General features: G+C 40.7%; 1 protein-coding gene across 3 annotated transcripts in view; it reads right to left on the bottom strand.

Moving 5' to 3' along the window:
• SMG6 (SMG6 nonsense mediated mRNA decay factor) overlaps positions 1 to 16,762 on the bottom strand; it is a 759,224-nt gene that overhangs the window by 368,480 nt on the left and 373,982 nt on the right. For 2 of the 3 annotated variants that reach the window (XM_053706210.1, XM_053706212.1), the window contains exons 11-12: positions 1,401 to 1,541; positions 968 to 1,100 (exon numbers count right to left, since the gene is read on the bottom strand). In XM_053706210.1, the coding sequence (XP_053562185.1) occupies positions 968 to 1,100; positions 1,401 to 1,541 (274 nt within the window). The remainder of the gene's footprint in view (positions 1 to 967; positions 1,101 to 1,400; positions 1,542 to 16,762) is intronic. The other variant, XM_053706211.1, reaches the window with a different exon arrangement.

The following is a 16,762-nucleotide window of genomic DNA, read 5'->3' as shown; positions in this document are numbered from 1 at the left end:
GAGGAACTGGAATAGGAGTATATAGACAAACCAACAGGCAGAGGCGAAGTCCCTGCAACCCCCATTGCAAGGCTTGTGACGAAATCCCCCACCGGTGAAATATAGGTCACATCCAATACTCCAATTATATCCCTCCAATAAGCTACTTGTGAGAGGAATCAACTTGATCTGAAAATCCCTCTTTCTGAAGGATCAAATGTACATAGTCATTTGTTGACCACCTCCAGTGGAGGCCAAGACAAGACTGGTACTGGTGAGGTGGCAGGGGTTTTGTAAAGTTCTTGGAGTTTGGGAATTTTTGCCTCCTCCTAGTGGTAGCGACGAGTAATTCCCAGGATCAATGGATCATGGACTCTCACCACCTGCATGAAGGGAAAAAAAAGCAAATTAAAATGCAACAAGGAAAACAGAGCCTTGACCAAAAACAGGCCTTGACCAAAGCTCAACTACAAGCTCCCCTCAACTGTAAAAGTCCTACAAACATACGATTTATAAGAAAAAAAAATCAGAACTTTAAACTTTCAGCTTAATGGCCAAGTCTGTAGACAAAGAGGCAGGGAAATCGAGTCCTAATGAAGATGCGTTTTTTAATGGGCTGTCCGTCTTTGTCCAAGTAGGTGTAGAACAGTCAGTCCATATGTCTAGAATTCATGCATTAACTGCTGTCACAATAGAATGTGAGATAAATTGCACATGGTCATACAATCTTTTGAGTCAAGACAGGTCTGCAAGTGAAAACATGTATGGCAAGAAGAGATGCATTACTAAATGCAGGTTTTGTAAAGGTCTACATTTAAGCAGGTCTAGTCTTGATGAAAATCAAACTAGGTTTATGAAATGCAAGTATGGACTTTCTAAAAGCAGGGAACAAAGAAATAAATGAAATCTCAGGGGATTAGAGCAGAAGCTTGCAACATACATCTTACATGGATATGAATTATTAAGTTCAGAATGGGTTGGGACCTACTCTTTGTTGGTACGTAATGCATTCGGTGGAGGGTTCCAGGTTTCCGGATGACCCAGCATCCAGTCTGACCACACCTTGACACTGGGTAAGAGATCTTTCAAATCAGGTGAAAAGGAAGAAACTTTCACATCTTCTAGAGTGCAGATAAGAAGAAAAAAAGGGAAAATAAAATTTGGATATTATAGTCTAATTTTCCAAATGTCACCAGCACTTAATACGTACAATTGCATAAGTACGTGCCCATATGCCAACTTTGAGTAATAAGAGACTTGGCACTCTGGAGTGGCATGTAAGCTAGAGAAGGTAATACTTTAAAACACTATTTATTTATTTTATACCCAATATTTATTTATTTTTTTGGCAGGATGACTATAATATACTTTAATGGGTAACCACCTTTAAATGCATCCCCTTTACTTTTTAGAACATTTACCTTTTTCTCCAGGGCCAGTTCCTCCATTAGTGTGCATTTTCAGCAACTGTATGCATCTTGTTACCAGTAAAGAAAACATTGAAAGACCAAGAGAGGTTGCCTGGTCCTGTACCCCAGATCGGGAACCTTCAGAAAGGCCACCTGCAGATAAAATTGAGGCAACTATGGTAACAACATTTATGGTAGAGAATGGAAAGACACCATGTTTTTGGCATGTTAGATAAGCAAACTATTTGACCATTTCACAGATGGCATGTATCTGGCTGTTAACAGTTAACTTCTAAAGCACAGAAACATTTATAAGGATTATGTCTCACTAATAAATTTTATTAATGTATAAATTTACAAAATCTTTTTCTTTCATGAGTCAGATGCAAGCAATTTTAAACAACTTTCTAATTTACTTCTATTAACATTTTTTCTTTGTTCTCTTGGTATAGTTTGGTGAAAAGCAGAGACGTATGCTTAGGAGCCGGCCCATTTCTGGAGCACTATATGGCAGCAGTTTTGCAAGAATGTTATTCAATAGCAAGAGCATTAGATGACAGCATCATTTCCTGCCATGTAGTGCTCTAGTTGCCTACCTAGATAGCTCTAACACTGAATATCATGGGAACGAAGCAAATTTGATAATAGAAGAAAATTGGAAACTTTTTTAAAATGGCAAGCTCTGTCTAGATGATATTTATATTATATAAAACATTACAGGTAGCAAAATAGAATAGTAAATTAAAGCAACTTCTGTTGCAATACAAATACAATAAAGTGATACATTTATAATATACAGATCAGATATGTGCATTTGGACGAATGTAAAAAATACTTTTGCAGCATTCTTTGCATTTGTCTAAAAAAAATGACAATTTAACGATTAACAAAAAAATGATGGTGCAGGAGAACATTTGCTTATTCATAAATTCCTTACCCGATATTCCCTTCAGCAGGAAACCCACTATCTAATACATCCCCCCCATGTCCCTCTTAGTTGATTGATTGACTTCTTTGTCAGGTAACCTCCACTATTGTTCTTGGCCCATGCGGACTGCATTAAAGGTGTGACTTTAGGTGTATATGTCCCCGATTTACTTTACACTCTTTCAGCAGATCACTAGCATTCCTGTGCTACACCTATCTAGCCTATCGGCAGTTAAGTGTTATCATATTTAACAGTATAGGACATAAAGAGTGACAAAGGAAAGAATAAAGGGTGCTACAGGGTAGAAGGGTGGAACAAAAAATTGGGGAAGTTAAAAAAAAATTCTGCTGCAGCAGCACGATATCCATCAGCAATATGAGGTCCATTGTGCCTTCAGAGCTATGCTGTAATATTTCTCCAAATTATTCAGACTTATTTGGCTAACTGCAGAACTGACCTGCCAAAGCTACAGAAGGCACAGGTGTTCCCAAAAAGCGTTAATTATATTCCAAAAGATATGGTCGTACCTACTTACAAATGTAACATTACAGAAATAGACATTTTATCTGTTTTCTGTGTGTGTGCGCCAGGCAAGTGCCCATGCTGCAGTTTGCACGTCAATACAGGGCAAACCTCTATATTCCAAAAGTAGTTGTGGCTAAAACTCAACTATCATTAAAGAAAAATGGTTACACCAATGGTTAGTACCTATTAAATTTCCTATATGTACAAATCAAAAACCCAATAAAGAAATTGTGCCAATATCAGTGTTCAGGGCCCAAAATGGACATTGTACTTCCCAACTTCAGATTTCTCATTTGAGAGATAGTAATATGGGAAAGTTACATTTTTGGTTCTGTTTAATTTTTATTTATTTTTATTTTTGCAAGTGATAAATTTACCTGGATTATGAAAGGTCATAAACTACAAACTCTTCTCACTGATCTGAGACACATTCTCTCGTTTCTCAGAGAACATTATATTCATGGAAAACATAAACCAACTGTCGTCAAACTTGTCTGAAAGCAGGAAGCGGGCGGTGAGGAGAAAGCTGCCATGTGGCCGGATGCTATGTATTTCTAATTAGTGCTATACATCTTTCAGCAGAGAGGGTCCTTTCTCTGGGAAACACAACACACGGCTCTTGTTATTGTAACTGTCAGAGAACGCTTGCACAGATAATCTCCAGGAAAAGGGATAAACATGTCCCCTTGCCAGTGAGTCTGCTAAAGGTACAGGCAGCACAGCTCTCAGCCATAATACTGCAAAGGAAATGACAGAACAGACAATGGAAGGAAGAGGGAGCGTTGCACTGACTTGCGCACAGCCACTATTATCTAGTGTAGTGGCAACGGGGGAGCTCAAGGGTACAGCAGAAATGATCCCGTTAGGTAGCTCCAACAAGTGGGAAGATAACTTGCAGTTCAGGAATAGAATTAGACTGCCTACATATAAGCACATAAGAGCCCCAAGGAACAGAGGGTACAGAGGGTAAATGCCATGGCAGACAAAAAGAAACCGGTTAGGAATAGGACAAATATCCAACCAAGTAAAAATTTTTTATACATAACAAAAAACATCCATTGTGCAATTCAGCATTAAAAAAATGAAACCAGTATTTATAGACACACCTACAATCCCCAAGTTTTTGGAATAAAAATGAGTGATGTAATCCTTACCAATACTGCTGTTTAAAAAACCATTTACACCCTTTCCTTTTCATAGAGTGAAAGTGGCTTCTCCACCACAATGAAAAAAAGATACACAGCTGGCTCCATTCCTGATTGGCTGGACAAAGTAGAACAGTGTTGTGATTTGTGAAAGCAAAAAGGACAGTGCTGTGGGCAAGCTGTGCTGCTAAATACTGTACATTGTTTTCTAAACTGTAGATCATCACTCACACCAGAAAAATATTTCAGTAAGGTTTAAAACCTGCCCAGTTAATTGAACAATTGTAAATATGGAAATTCAATGGCCCTTAACTGTGGAGGCGTTTTACACCATTGGTGCTTCCTAGGCCTAGAATGTCACACCAAAAGTGTGTGTCGTCTATCTAATTTAACAAAAAAAAAAATAACTGTGGTGTATACTCCACAAGTCGCACACAGTTGGAAAGAGCAAGCAATTGCCTTTTAACCCCTTAACGACACGAGTCGTACAGGGTACGTCGCACACAACCTGGTCTTTAAAGACCAGCGACGTACCCTGTACGACTTTGGGGATTAAAGCGGCTGGAAGCGATCCTGATCGCTTCCAGCCGCTTTACGGTTATTGCAGTGATGCCTCGATATCGAGGCATCCTGCAATAACCTTTTTCCCCCATCCGATAAAGAGAGAGCCACTCTGTGGCCCTCTCTGCACCGGCATCGATGGCCGCAATCGTTGGTGGGTGGGAGCTGACTGTGGGAGGCGGGTGGGCGGCCATCGATGAAAAACTGAAGAGAGAGGGGGGCGGGATAGTCGGGAGCGCGCGCGTGCACAGGGGGTGGCGGGCGGGCGCGTGCACGGGGAGGGAGCGGGTGGGAACCGCTACACTACAGCAAATACATGCTATATGAGTGGCAGTAAGGGGGGATAAAATCCCCAACAAAAGTAAATCTAAGGGATCTGGGAGCGGGTGGGTAATTGGTTTTGCTGGGGGGGGGGAAGCTACACTACAGAAAAAATAAAAAAAAAATAAAAAAAACACATTTGTATTTGAAAACAGGGTACTGGCAGACAGCTGCCAGTAACCAAGATGGCTCCCAGTAAGGTAGAGGTGAAGGGTTAGAGAGCTGTTTGGGGGGGGATCAGGGAGGTTGGGGGCTAAGGGGGGGTCCTACACAGCTGCATATGTAAATATGCAATACAATTTTTTTTTTAAAATTTTAAATATACCTTTTATTTTAGTACTGGCAGACTTTCTGCCAGTACTTAAGATGGCGGGGACAATTGTGGGGTGGGGGAGGGAAGGGAGCTGTTTGGGAGGGATCAGGGGGTCTGATGTGTCAGGTGGGAGGCTGATCTCTACACTAAAGCTAAAATTAACCCTGCAAGCTCCCTACAAGCTCCCTAATTAACCCCTTAACTGCTAGCCATAATACACATGTGATGCGCAGCAGCATTTAGCGGCCTTATAATTACCAAAAAGCAACACCAAAGCCATATATGTCTGCTATTTCTGAACAAAGGGGATCCCAGAGAAGAATTTACAATCATTTATGCCATACTTTGAAAAGTTGTTTGTAAATAATTTCAGTGAGAAACCTAAAATTGTGAAAAATTTTATGTTTTTTTTTATTTGATCGCATTTAGCGGTGAAATGGTAGCATGAAATATACCAAGATGGGCCTAGATCAATACTTGGGGTTGTCTACTACACTACACTAAAGCTAAAATTAACCCTAGACGCTCCCTACATGCTCCCTAATTAACCCCTTCACTGCTGGGCATAATACACGTGTGATGCGCAGTGGCATTTAGCGGCCTTCTAATTACCAAAAAGCAATGCCAAAGTCATATATGTCTGCTATTTCTGAACAAAGGGGATCCCAGAGAAGCATTTACAACCATTTATGCCATAATTGCACAAGTTGTTTGTAAATAATTTCAGTGAGAAACCTAAAGTTTGTGAAAATATTTGGGAAAAAGTGAACAATTTTTTTTATTTGATTGCATTTGGTGGTGAAATGGTGGCATGAAATATACCAAAATGGGCCTAGATCAATACTTTGGGATGTCTTCTAAAAAAAAATATATACATGTCAAGGGTTAATCAGGGATTCCTGAAAGATATCAGTGTTCCAATGTAACTAGCGCTAATTTTGAAAAAAAGTGGTTTGGAAATAGCAAAGTGCTACTTGTATTTATGGCCCTATAAGTTGCAAAGAACATGTAAACATTGGGTATTTCTAAACTCAGGACAAAATTTAGAAACTATTTAGCATGGGTGTTTTTTGGTGATTGTAGATGTGTAACAGATTGTGGGGGTCAAAGTTAGAAAAAGTGTGTTTTTTTCCATTTTTTCCTAATATTTTATCATTTTTTTAAAGTAAATGATAAGATATGATGAAAAAAATGGTATCTTTAGAAAGTCCATTTAATGGCGAGAAAAACGGTATATAAATATGTATGGGTACAGTAAATGAGTAAGAGGAAAATTACAGGTAAACACAAACACCGCAGAAATTTAAAAATAGCCCTGGTCCTTCAGGGAAAGAAATTGAAAAATGGCCTTGGTCCTTAAGGGGTTAAATGGTAGGCCTCATTGTTTAAGAGAGCAAAGATCAAGGTTTATCAGACCCGTTCTGCCTCCATGTAACCACCGTTAATTGTGTGTGGGGTGATGAAGATCCACTCTGAAATCCCCCCAGGATGACAACATGCAGTACACATTCTCACTAAAAGGCATTGTGTGGATGAGGGTGTAATAAAAAAAAAAACATCATAATTTATGCTTACCTGATAAATTTATTTCTTTACGGATATAATGAGTCCACGGAATCGTCAATTACTAGTGGGAATATCACTCCTGGCCTTGTAGGAGGTGGCAAAGAGCACCACAGCAAAGCTGCTATATATGTCACTTCCCTTACCCATGACCCCCAGTCATTCAGCCGAAGGTAAATGGAAAAAGAAGATAACACAAAGGTGTAGAGGTGCCTGAGGTTTTAGTAAAAATAACTGTCTTAAAATAAAGGGTGGGCTGTGGACTTACCATATCCCGAAATAAATAAATTTATCAGGTAAGCATAAATTATGTTTTCTTTCCTAAGATATGGCGAGTCCACGGAATCATCAATTACTAGTTGGAACCAATACCCAAGCTAGAGGACACAGATGATTAGGGAGGGACAAGACAGGTAACCTAAACAGAAGGCACCACTGCTTGAAGAACCTATATCCCAAAAGAAGCCTCAACCGAGACAACAAATCAAATTTGTAACATTTGCAGACTTGCAAATCTGTTCCACAGAAACTTCATTTTGAAAACCCACAAAGAAGAGACAACCCTCGAATAATGAGCCATAACTCACTCAGGAAACTGCAGCCCCACAGTTCTGAAAAACAAACAAAGTAAACATCTTAACCAGAAAAAAGAGAAGTAGCAGAAGTTTTCTAATACAGAGAAGACAAACAAAAAACAGAAGCCTGCGCAACATCCAAATTGTGCATACAAGTACCTCAAAAAATAAGAATGAGGACACAAAGAGGGAACAACAATTCCAAAACAAAATTTCCACCTAGGATAAAAAACGCTTTATCCGAAAAAATAAAACGAATCACACTGCAAAGCCCAGAGCACCTGAACTCACCGAGCATTGAGCCGACTTACCGGGGAGCACTGTTGCTGATGCGGGTTACAGGGAGGGGAGTGCACTGTGGCTGATGCGGGTTAGAGGGAGGGGGGCTGACTTACCGGGGTGCGCTGTGGCTGATGCGGGTTACAGAGAGGGGGACCGACTTACTGGGGAGCGCTGTGGCTGATGCGGGTTACAGGGAGGGGGTGCGCTGGGACTTATGTGGGTTGGGGGCTGAAGGTGGTTATAGGCGGTGCTTATGATGTTAAAGGGGGTGCTTATGGGGGGTTACAGTGGGAGCTGATGGGACTTATGTAGGTTACAGAGGGAGCTTATGGGGATTACAGGGGGTGTGGGGTTACAGTGAGAGCTGATGGGGCTTATGTAGGTTACAGAGGGGGGCTTATGGGGGTTAGAGTGGGAGCTGATGGGGCTTATGTAGGTTACAGAAGGGGGCTTATGGGGGTTACAGGGGGTGCTGATGTAAAAATCACTTTTAAATCGCAATTGCAATTTTTTTTCCACCCACATCGCCCAACCCTGCTACAAAAATTATTGCGAACACTGCTAAACACGTGCATACATGTAAGCTCCTACTATGAGCCTACTTAAGTTTACTCCCCATCAAAGGGTACCCAGAGAACAAAGCAAATTTTATATTAAGGAAAGAGTATGCCCTCCAAGCAACTTCTGATCGCAGTCCCCCTAATAGCGGAAGTGAACCCGCTCCTCTTGAAAGTAGTCCAAGTCCTTCCTGTGGCCACAAAGCCGTAGCGGTGGTGGAATCAAGCCACTGAAAGTAAATGTACAGGAAACAGAGTGCAGGCACTGCAAATTTTATATTAGAAGACTGTTTAAATTTGGCTTTACTGTCCCTTTAAAAAAAAAAAAAAAAAAATACAAGAGGAAGTGGAGAACCTGCACAGAACACTAAAACAAAGGACAATTTTATATTAGATTAAATATTTTTAACTATGTAGGGAAAGTCCCATAAGAATGTTTACAGAGAGGAGGCTGCAACACAAATATGCAAAAGTACATTAGCATTGCAAAAGGTAGACTGGCAGACTTATATGCATGATTTGCAATAGCAAAATTGAAAACGTATTCTTAAGATTACTAATTGGATTAGCTAAACAGAAATGAGGAGCTTACTGAGAATAGTAGTAACTACATAAAGATACATTTTCTAGCACTGGAAATTGTTATTTGCTTTACAGTAGAAGAGTTCTAAATCATAGGAGTGTCGGGGAGGGGGGAAGAAGGGACACCAGACCCATGAATAGCAGCTGCCCCCACCAGCATATTCCACTCCCTATAGTGGTGTTTTCCCAAGTGTGTGTGTGCGTTTGGCATTAGTAGGTCTTTGGTATTGGCCATTATTAGTAGCCCATCCGCATATATGGTTCTTAGAGAAACCTCAAGTAGAAATCACCACATATATGAATGACAGATGTATTGTTTTTTGAAGTTATAGTTACCATGATACACAACTGCATCTATTGTTTCATATTATTAAAAAAAAAAAAACCTGTACAGACCAAAAAGCTATAAATGAATAAAAAAAAGTTAGAATCCAAAGTACTAGCCCTGCAGACACAGAAAGGTCCGGCAATGTGCATCTAGAAGCGTCTGAAAGCTATTAGCTGTCACTTATATCTCAGACTTTTAAGGGTTTTTATGCATGAATCAGTATAAATCCAGACACAGCACTGGCACAAATTCCCACTAAAATCTAGAGGAAGTGGGTAACCCAGCACCCGTCTGACACACACAGGAGTAGACAGCTACTTTATACTAGCAGCTGGATGATAAAGGTGGAGCCAACAAACAACTCATATACCCAAACCACAACACGCAAATGCAGAGGGGGAGTGAACACAGCACAGTCTTCAAACTCCTTGGCACAGTTAGCACAATATCAGATTAATCACAAACTCATAGCAAGAGCTGGCAATAGAGAGTCTGCCACATCATTAGAGTATTAACAATGTGCTCAAACACACAATCATCCAGGTCCAAACATTCAGCCTCCACTGGGGTAAATCTTTGTAACATCTTTCAATTTCTCAGTTATACCTATCTTTAGAATGGGGGGACAAAGATCAGCCTCACAATAAATGACTTAAAGAGCAGCTGCAAAAAAAAAAAAAATGAATACCAAAACCACCTCAACTCTTACACCACATGCCTTTTAATACTGAGCAGTAGGTAATAAGGCCATAAGAAACCAATTTACCAGAAAGAGATGGCTAAGTGAATGTTGCTGGATTTTTTTTTTATTTGGCCACCTTAACTCCTTTCTCTCCCAGTGGAAGTCATTATACGTTCAGCACTTCATTTATTTGCTAAGAGTGTGCAAGCAGCTCTCCTGTTGCTCTGACGTCAGCAGGAAGCAGCTGTAGCTATAAGGAATCCCTCATGACATCATAAAGTGGCTGAGCGGCTAAAAGAGGAAGAATTAAAGTTAATGATCTATTCCTGCAACTAGCACCAAGCTTGCCTCGTACAACAGTTCTGCAGGCTATGTTGCATGTATATGTCCATTTCACTAAACATACCACCTTAACACAATTTATCAATTCCTAAAAGCGATCATACCTGGCTGGAACTAGCTTAAAAGGAATTGGTATGCTAAAAAACCAACTTGAAGACTTCCAATTAAATTTACAACCAAAAAAAAAAATCAGACTCTAAAACATACACTCAAATCTATATATCTATATATCTATATATCTATATACACACATATACACAGTGGATATAAAAAGTCTACACACCCCTGTTAAAATGTCAGGTTTCTGTGATGTAAAATAATGAGGCAAAGATAAATCATTTCAGAACTTTTTCCACCTTTAATGTGACCTATAAACTGTACAACTCAATTGAAAAACAAACTGAATTTTTTAGGTAAAGGGAAATAAAAAACTAAAATAATATGGTTGCATAAGTGTGAACACCCTTATATAACTGGGGATGTAGCTGTGTTCAGAATTAAGCAATCACATTCAAAATCATGTTAAATAGGAGTCAGTACACACCTGTCATCATTTAAAGTGCCTCTGATTAACCCCAAATAAAGTTCAGCTGTTCTAGTAGGTCTTTCTCTTGTTAAGTGTATCCAGTCCACGGATCATCCATTACTTATGGAATATATTCTCCTTCCCAACAGGAAGCTGCAAGAGTCCACCCACAGCAAAGCTGCTATATAGCTCCTCCCCTAACTGCCATATTCAGTCATTCTCTTGCAAGCCTCAACATAGATAGGAGGTCGTGAGAGTCTGTGGTGTTTTCTACTTAGTTTATTCTTCAATCAAAAGTTTGTTATTTTTAAATGGCACCGGAGTGTGCTGTTTATCTCAGGCAGTATTTGGAAGAAGAATCTGCCTGCGTTTTTCTATGATCTTAGCAGACGTAACTAAGAACCATTTGCTGTTCTCACACATTCTGAGGAGTGAGGTACTTCAGAGGGGGAATGGCGTGCAGGTTTTCCTGCAGATAAGGTATGTGCAGTAAAATATTTTTCTAGGAATGGAATTGACTAAGAAAATACTGCTGATACCGAAGTAATGTAAGTAAAGCCTTAAATGCAGCGATAGCGACTGGTATCAGGCTTATTAATAGAGATACATACTCTTGTAAAAATGTGTTTTAAAACGTTTGCTGGAATGTTTAATCGTTTTTTAACATATGTTTGGTGATAAAACTTATTGGGGCCTAAGTTTTTTCCACATGGCTGGCTTAAATTTTGCATAGAAACAGTTAACTGAAGCTTCCCACTGTTGGCTGTGGCAGTTTGTTGTGTCTGTTTTTAAAAACATCTGTCATTTTTTTTTTTTTTTTATCTGTTTTTTGCATTAAGGGGTTAATCATCCATTTGCAAGTGGGTGCAATGCTCTGTTACCTTATTACATGTACTGTAAAAATTTCGTTTGTTTTACTGCCTTTTTTTCCACTGTTTTTCAAATTTTGACAAAATTTGTTTCTCTTAAAGGCACAGTAACGTTTTATATATTTGCTTGTTAACTTGATTTAAAGTGTTTTCCAAGCTTACTAGTCTCATTATTAGTCTGTTCTAACATGTCTGACATAGAGGAAGCTCTGTGTTCATTATGTTTTAAAGCCATGGTGGAACCCCATCTTAGAATGTGTACCAGATGTACTGATTTCATGTTAAACAATAAAGATCATTTTTTGTCTTTAAAAACATTATCACCAGAGGATTCTGTCGTGGGGGTAGTTATGCCGACTAACTCTCCCCACGTGTCAGACCTTTTGACTCCCGCTTTAGGGACTCACGCTCAAATGGCGCCAAGTACATCAAGGGCACCCATAGCGTTTCTTTTACCAGGGGATTCTGTCGAGGGGAAAGTTATGCCGACTAACTCTCCCCACGTGTCAGACCCTTCGACTCCCGCTTCAGGGACTCACGCTCAAATGGCGCCAAGCACATCAAGGGCGCCCATAGCGTTTATTTTACAAGACATGGCAAAGGTGGTGAATAATATTCTGGCAGCAGTATTAGTCAGACTACCTGAAATTAAAGGAAAGCAGTTAGCTCTGGGGGTAGATACAGAGCATACAGACGCTTTAAGAACCATGTATGATACTACCTCACAATATGCTTAGTCTGTGGGTGATTTTTTTTGACTCAGGGAAGATGATTTAACCTGATTCTGATATTTCTACATTTATAATTTATGCTTGAGAACCTCCACTTGTTGCTCAGGGAGGCTTTGGCTGCTCTGAATGAATGTGTACAATCGCAGGGCCAGAGAAATTGTGTAGACTGGATAAATAATATGCAGTGCCGGTGTGTACTGATGTTTTTCCAATACCTAAAGAGGTTTACTAAATTTTTTTTAATAAGGAATGGGATAGACCAGGTGTGCCGTTCTCTTCCCCTCCTATTTTTTAGAAGAATGTTTTCTAATAGTTACCACCACACGGGACTTCTGGCAGACAGTTCCTAAGGTGGAGAGAAGAGTTTCTACTCTAGCTAAGCGTACCACTACCTCTGACGAGGACAGTTGTGCTTTTTAGATCCAATGGATAAAAAATGTTTATTCAACAGGGTTTTATCCTGCAGCCCCTTGCATACATTGCTTCTGTCACTGCTGCTGCGGCGTTCTGGGTTGAGTCTCTTGATGAGGCTTTACAGTTAAGCGACTCCATTGGATGAATATATTTGACAAGCTTATGCTAGCCAATTCCTTTGTTTTCTGATGCCTTGTTCATTTGACTAGACTAACGGCTAAGAATTCTGTTTTTTACTATACTGGCGCGCAGAGCGCTATGGCTTATATCATGGTCAGCTGTCGTGACTTTAATAAATAAGCTACTTAACTTCCCTTCAAGGGGCAGACCCTATTCGGGCCTGGTTTGAAGGAGATTATTGCTTATATCACTGGAGGAAAAGGTCATGCCCTTCCTCAGGATAGGTCTAAATCAAGGGCAAAAAAAAAAAAAAAAGTCTAATTTTCGTACCTTTTAAAAACTTCAGGGCAGGTGTGGCATCCTCTTCCTCTAAGGCAAAACAAGAGGGAATTTTTGCTCAGTCCAAGGCGGTCTGGAGACAATCGGACCTGGAACAAAGATAAGCAGGCCAAGGAGCCTGCTGCTGCCTCTAAGGCAGCATGAAGGAACGGACCCCTATCCGGTAACGGATCCTATAGGGGGCAGACTTTCATTCTTTGCCCAGGCGTGGGCAAGAGATGCCCAGGATCCCTAGGCATTGGAATTTATATCCCAGAGATATCTTCTGGATTTCAAAGATCCCCCCCCCAAAAAAGGGGAGATTTCGCCTTTCACAATTATCTGCAAACCAGATAAAGAAGGAGGCATTCTTACATTGTGTACGAGATCCATCCAGTTCCAAGAGAGGAACAGGGACAGAGTTTTTACTCAAATCTGTTTGTGGTTCCCAAGGAGAGGGAACCTTCAGACCTATTTTGGATCTAAAGATCTTAAACAAATTCCTCAGAATTCCGTCATTTAAGATGGAAACTATTCGTACCATCTTAACTATGATCCAGGAGAGTCAATAGAGGACTACAATGGATTTGAAGGATGCTTATCCTCACATTGTGATGCATAAAGATCACCATCGTTTTTCAGGTTTGCCTTTCTAGACAGGCATTACCAGTTTGTAGCTCTTTCCTTTGGGATATCTACAGCCCCAAGAATCTTTATGGAGGTTCTGGGGTCGCTTTGGCGGTCCTTAGACCGCGGGGCATAGAAGTGGCCCCTTATTTAGACGACATCCTGATACAGGCGTCAAACATCCAAATTGCCCAGTCTCATACGGACGTAGTACTGGCATTTCTGAGATCACATGGGTGGAAAGTGAACAAGGAAAGAGTTCTCTATCCCCAATCTCAAGGGTTTCCCTCCTAGGGACTCTGATAGATTCTGTAGAAATGAAAATTTACCTGACGGAGTCCAGGTTGTCAAAGTTTCTAAATTTCTGCCGTGTTTTTTTCATCCCATCCGCGCCCTTCGGTGGCTCAGTACATGAATGAAATCGGCTTAATGGTAGCGGCAAGGGACATAGTACCGTTTGCACGTCTACATTTCAGACCGCTGCAACTATGCATGCTCAGTCAGAGGAACGGGGATTACACAGATTTGTCCCCCTGTTAAACCTGGACCAAGAGACCAGAGATTCTCTTCTCTGGTGACAATGTCGGGTCCATCTGTCCAAGGGTATGACCTTCCGCAGGTCAGATGGGACAATTGTTACAATAGATGCCAGCCTTTTAGGTTGGGATGTAGTCTGGAACTCCCTGAAGGCTCAGGGATAGTGGACTTAGGAGGAGACCCTCCTTCTAATAAATATTCTGGAACTGGGAGTGATATTCCATGCTCTTCAGACTTGGCCTCAGTTAGCAACTCTGAGGTACATCATACTCAGTCGGACAATATACACGACTGTGGCTTACATCAGCCATCAAGGGGGAACAGAAGTTCCCTAGCGATGTTAGAAGTCTTACAATAATTCACTGGACAGAGACTCACTCTTGTCTATCAGCTATCCATATCCCAGGTTTTGAGAACTGGGAGGTGGATTTTCTAAGTCGTCAGACTTTTCTTCCGGGGGAGTGGGATTTCCTCCGGAGGTCAAGACCAAGCAGGAGAGGGCTTTGGTGTTTTTGACAGCGCCTGCGTAGCCACGCAGGACCTGGTATGCAGATCTGGTGGACATGTCATCCTTTCCATCACGGTCTCTGCTTCTGAGACAGGTCTCTCTACCTCAGGGTCCTTTCAACCATCTAAATAGAATCAATCTGAGATGGACTGCCTGGAGACTGAACGCTTGATGTTATCAAAGCATGGCTTCTCCGAGTCAGTCATTGATACCTTAATGCAGACATGAAAGCCTGTCTCTAGGAAAATTGAACATAGATATGGTGTAAATATCTGATTGTTATGAATCCAAGGGTTACTCATGGAGTAAAGTCTGGATTCCCAGGATATTATCTTTTCTCCAAGATGTTTTTGAGAAAAGGGTTGTCAGCTAATTCCTTAAAAGGGGACAGATTTTTACTCTGTCTATTTTTTTGCACAAGCGTCTGGCAGGTATTCTAGACGTTCAGGCATTTGGTCAGGCTTTGGTTAGATCCAAGCCTGTGTTTAAAACTGTTGCTCCGCCATGGAGCTTAAACCTGATTCTTAAGGTTCTTCAAGAAGTTCCGTTTGAACCTTTTTTGTTCCATAGATATCAATCTTTATCTTGGAAAGTTCCTTTTGGGTAGCTAATTCCTCGACTCGTAGAGTCTCCAAGTTATCTGTGTTACAATGTGATTCTCCTTATCTGGTCCTTCGTACGGATAAGGTAGTCCTGCGTACCAACCTGGGTTTTTTCCTAAGGTGGTATCTAACAAGTACATCACTCAAGAGATAGTTGTTCCATGCTTGTATCCTAATCCTTCCTCAAAGAAGGAACGTCTATTACACAATATTGGACGTGGTTTGTGCTTTAAAGTTTTACTTACAAGCTACTACAGTTTTCATCAAACGTTCACCTTGTTTGTTGTCTATTCTGGACAGAGGAGAGGTCAAAAGACTTCAGCAGCCTCTCTGTCTTTTTGGTTAAAAAGCATAATTCATTTAGCTTATGAGACTGCTGGACAGCAGCCTCCTGAAGGGATTACAGCTCATTCTACTAGAGCTGTGGTTTTCACTTGGGCCTTTTTTAAATGTGGCTTCTGTTGAACAGATTTACAAGACGGAGTCTTGGTCTGCGCTTCATACTTTTCAAATTTAACAAATTTGATACCTTGCTTCTTCGGAGGCTATTTTTGGGAGAAAGGGTTTTTTACAGGCAGTGGTAACTTCCGTTTAAGTACCTGCCTTGTCCCTCCCATCATCCGTGTACTTTAGCTTTGGTATTGGTATTCCATAAGTAATGGATGATCCGTGGACTGGATACACTTAACAAGAGAAAACATAATTTATGCTTACCTGATAAATTTATTTCTCTTGTAGTGTATCCAGTCCACGGCCTGCCCTGTCACTTTAAGGCAGGTCATTTTTTCATTTGAACTACAGTCACCACTGCACCCTATGGTTTTTCCTTTCTCTGCATGTTTTCGGTCGAATGACTGAATATGGCAGTTAGGGGAGGAGCTATATAGCAGCTTTGCTGTGGGTGGACTCTTGCAGCTTCCTGTTGGGAAGGAGAATATATTCCATAAGTAATGGATGATCCGTGGACTGGATACACTACAAGAGAAATAAATTTATCAGGTAAGCATAAATTATGTTTTCCTGATATTTTGTTAGTCGCATCCTACAGCAAAAGCCATGGTTCGCAGAGAGCTTCTAAAGCATCAGAGGGATCTCATTGTTAAAAGGTATCAGTCATGAGAAGGGTACAAAAGAATTTCCAAGGCATTTGATATACCATGGAACACAGTGAAGACAGCCATCATCAAGTGAAGAAAATATGGTACAACAGTGACATTACCAAGAACTGGATGTGCCTCCAAAATTGATGAAAAGACGAGAAGAAAACTGGTCTGGGAGGCTGCCAAGAGGCCTACAGCAACATTAAAGGAGCTGCAGGAATATCTGGCAAGTACTGGCTGTGTGGTACATGTGACAACAATCACCCGTATTTTTTATATGTAGGGGCTATGGGGTAGAGTGGCAAGACGGAAGCCTTT

Source organism: Bombina bombina, chromosome 3, assembly GCF_027579735.1.
Source record: "Bombina bombina isolate aBomBom1 chromosome 3, aBomBom1.pri, whole genome shotgun sequence".
NCBI classification, from domain to species: Eukaryota; Metazoa; Chordata; class Amphibia; order Anura; family Bombinatoridae; genus Bombina; species Bombina bombina.
This window is presented reverse-complemented; position numbering and strand designations above follow the sequence as displayed.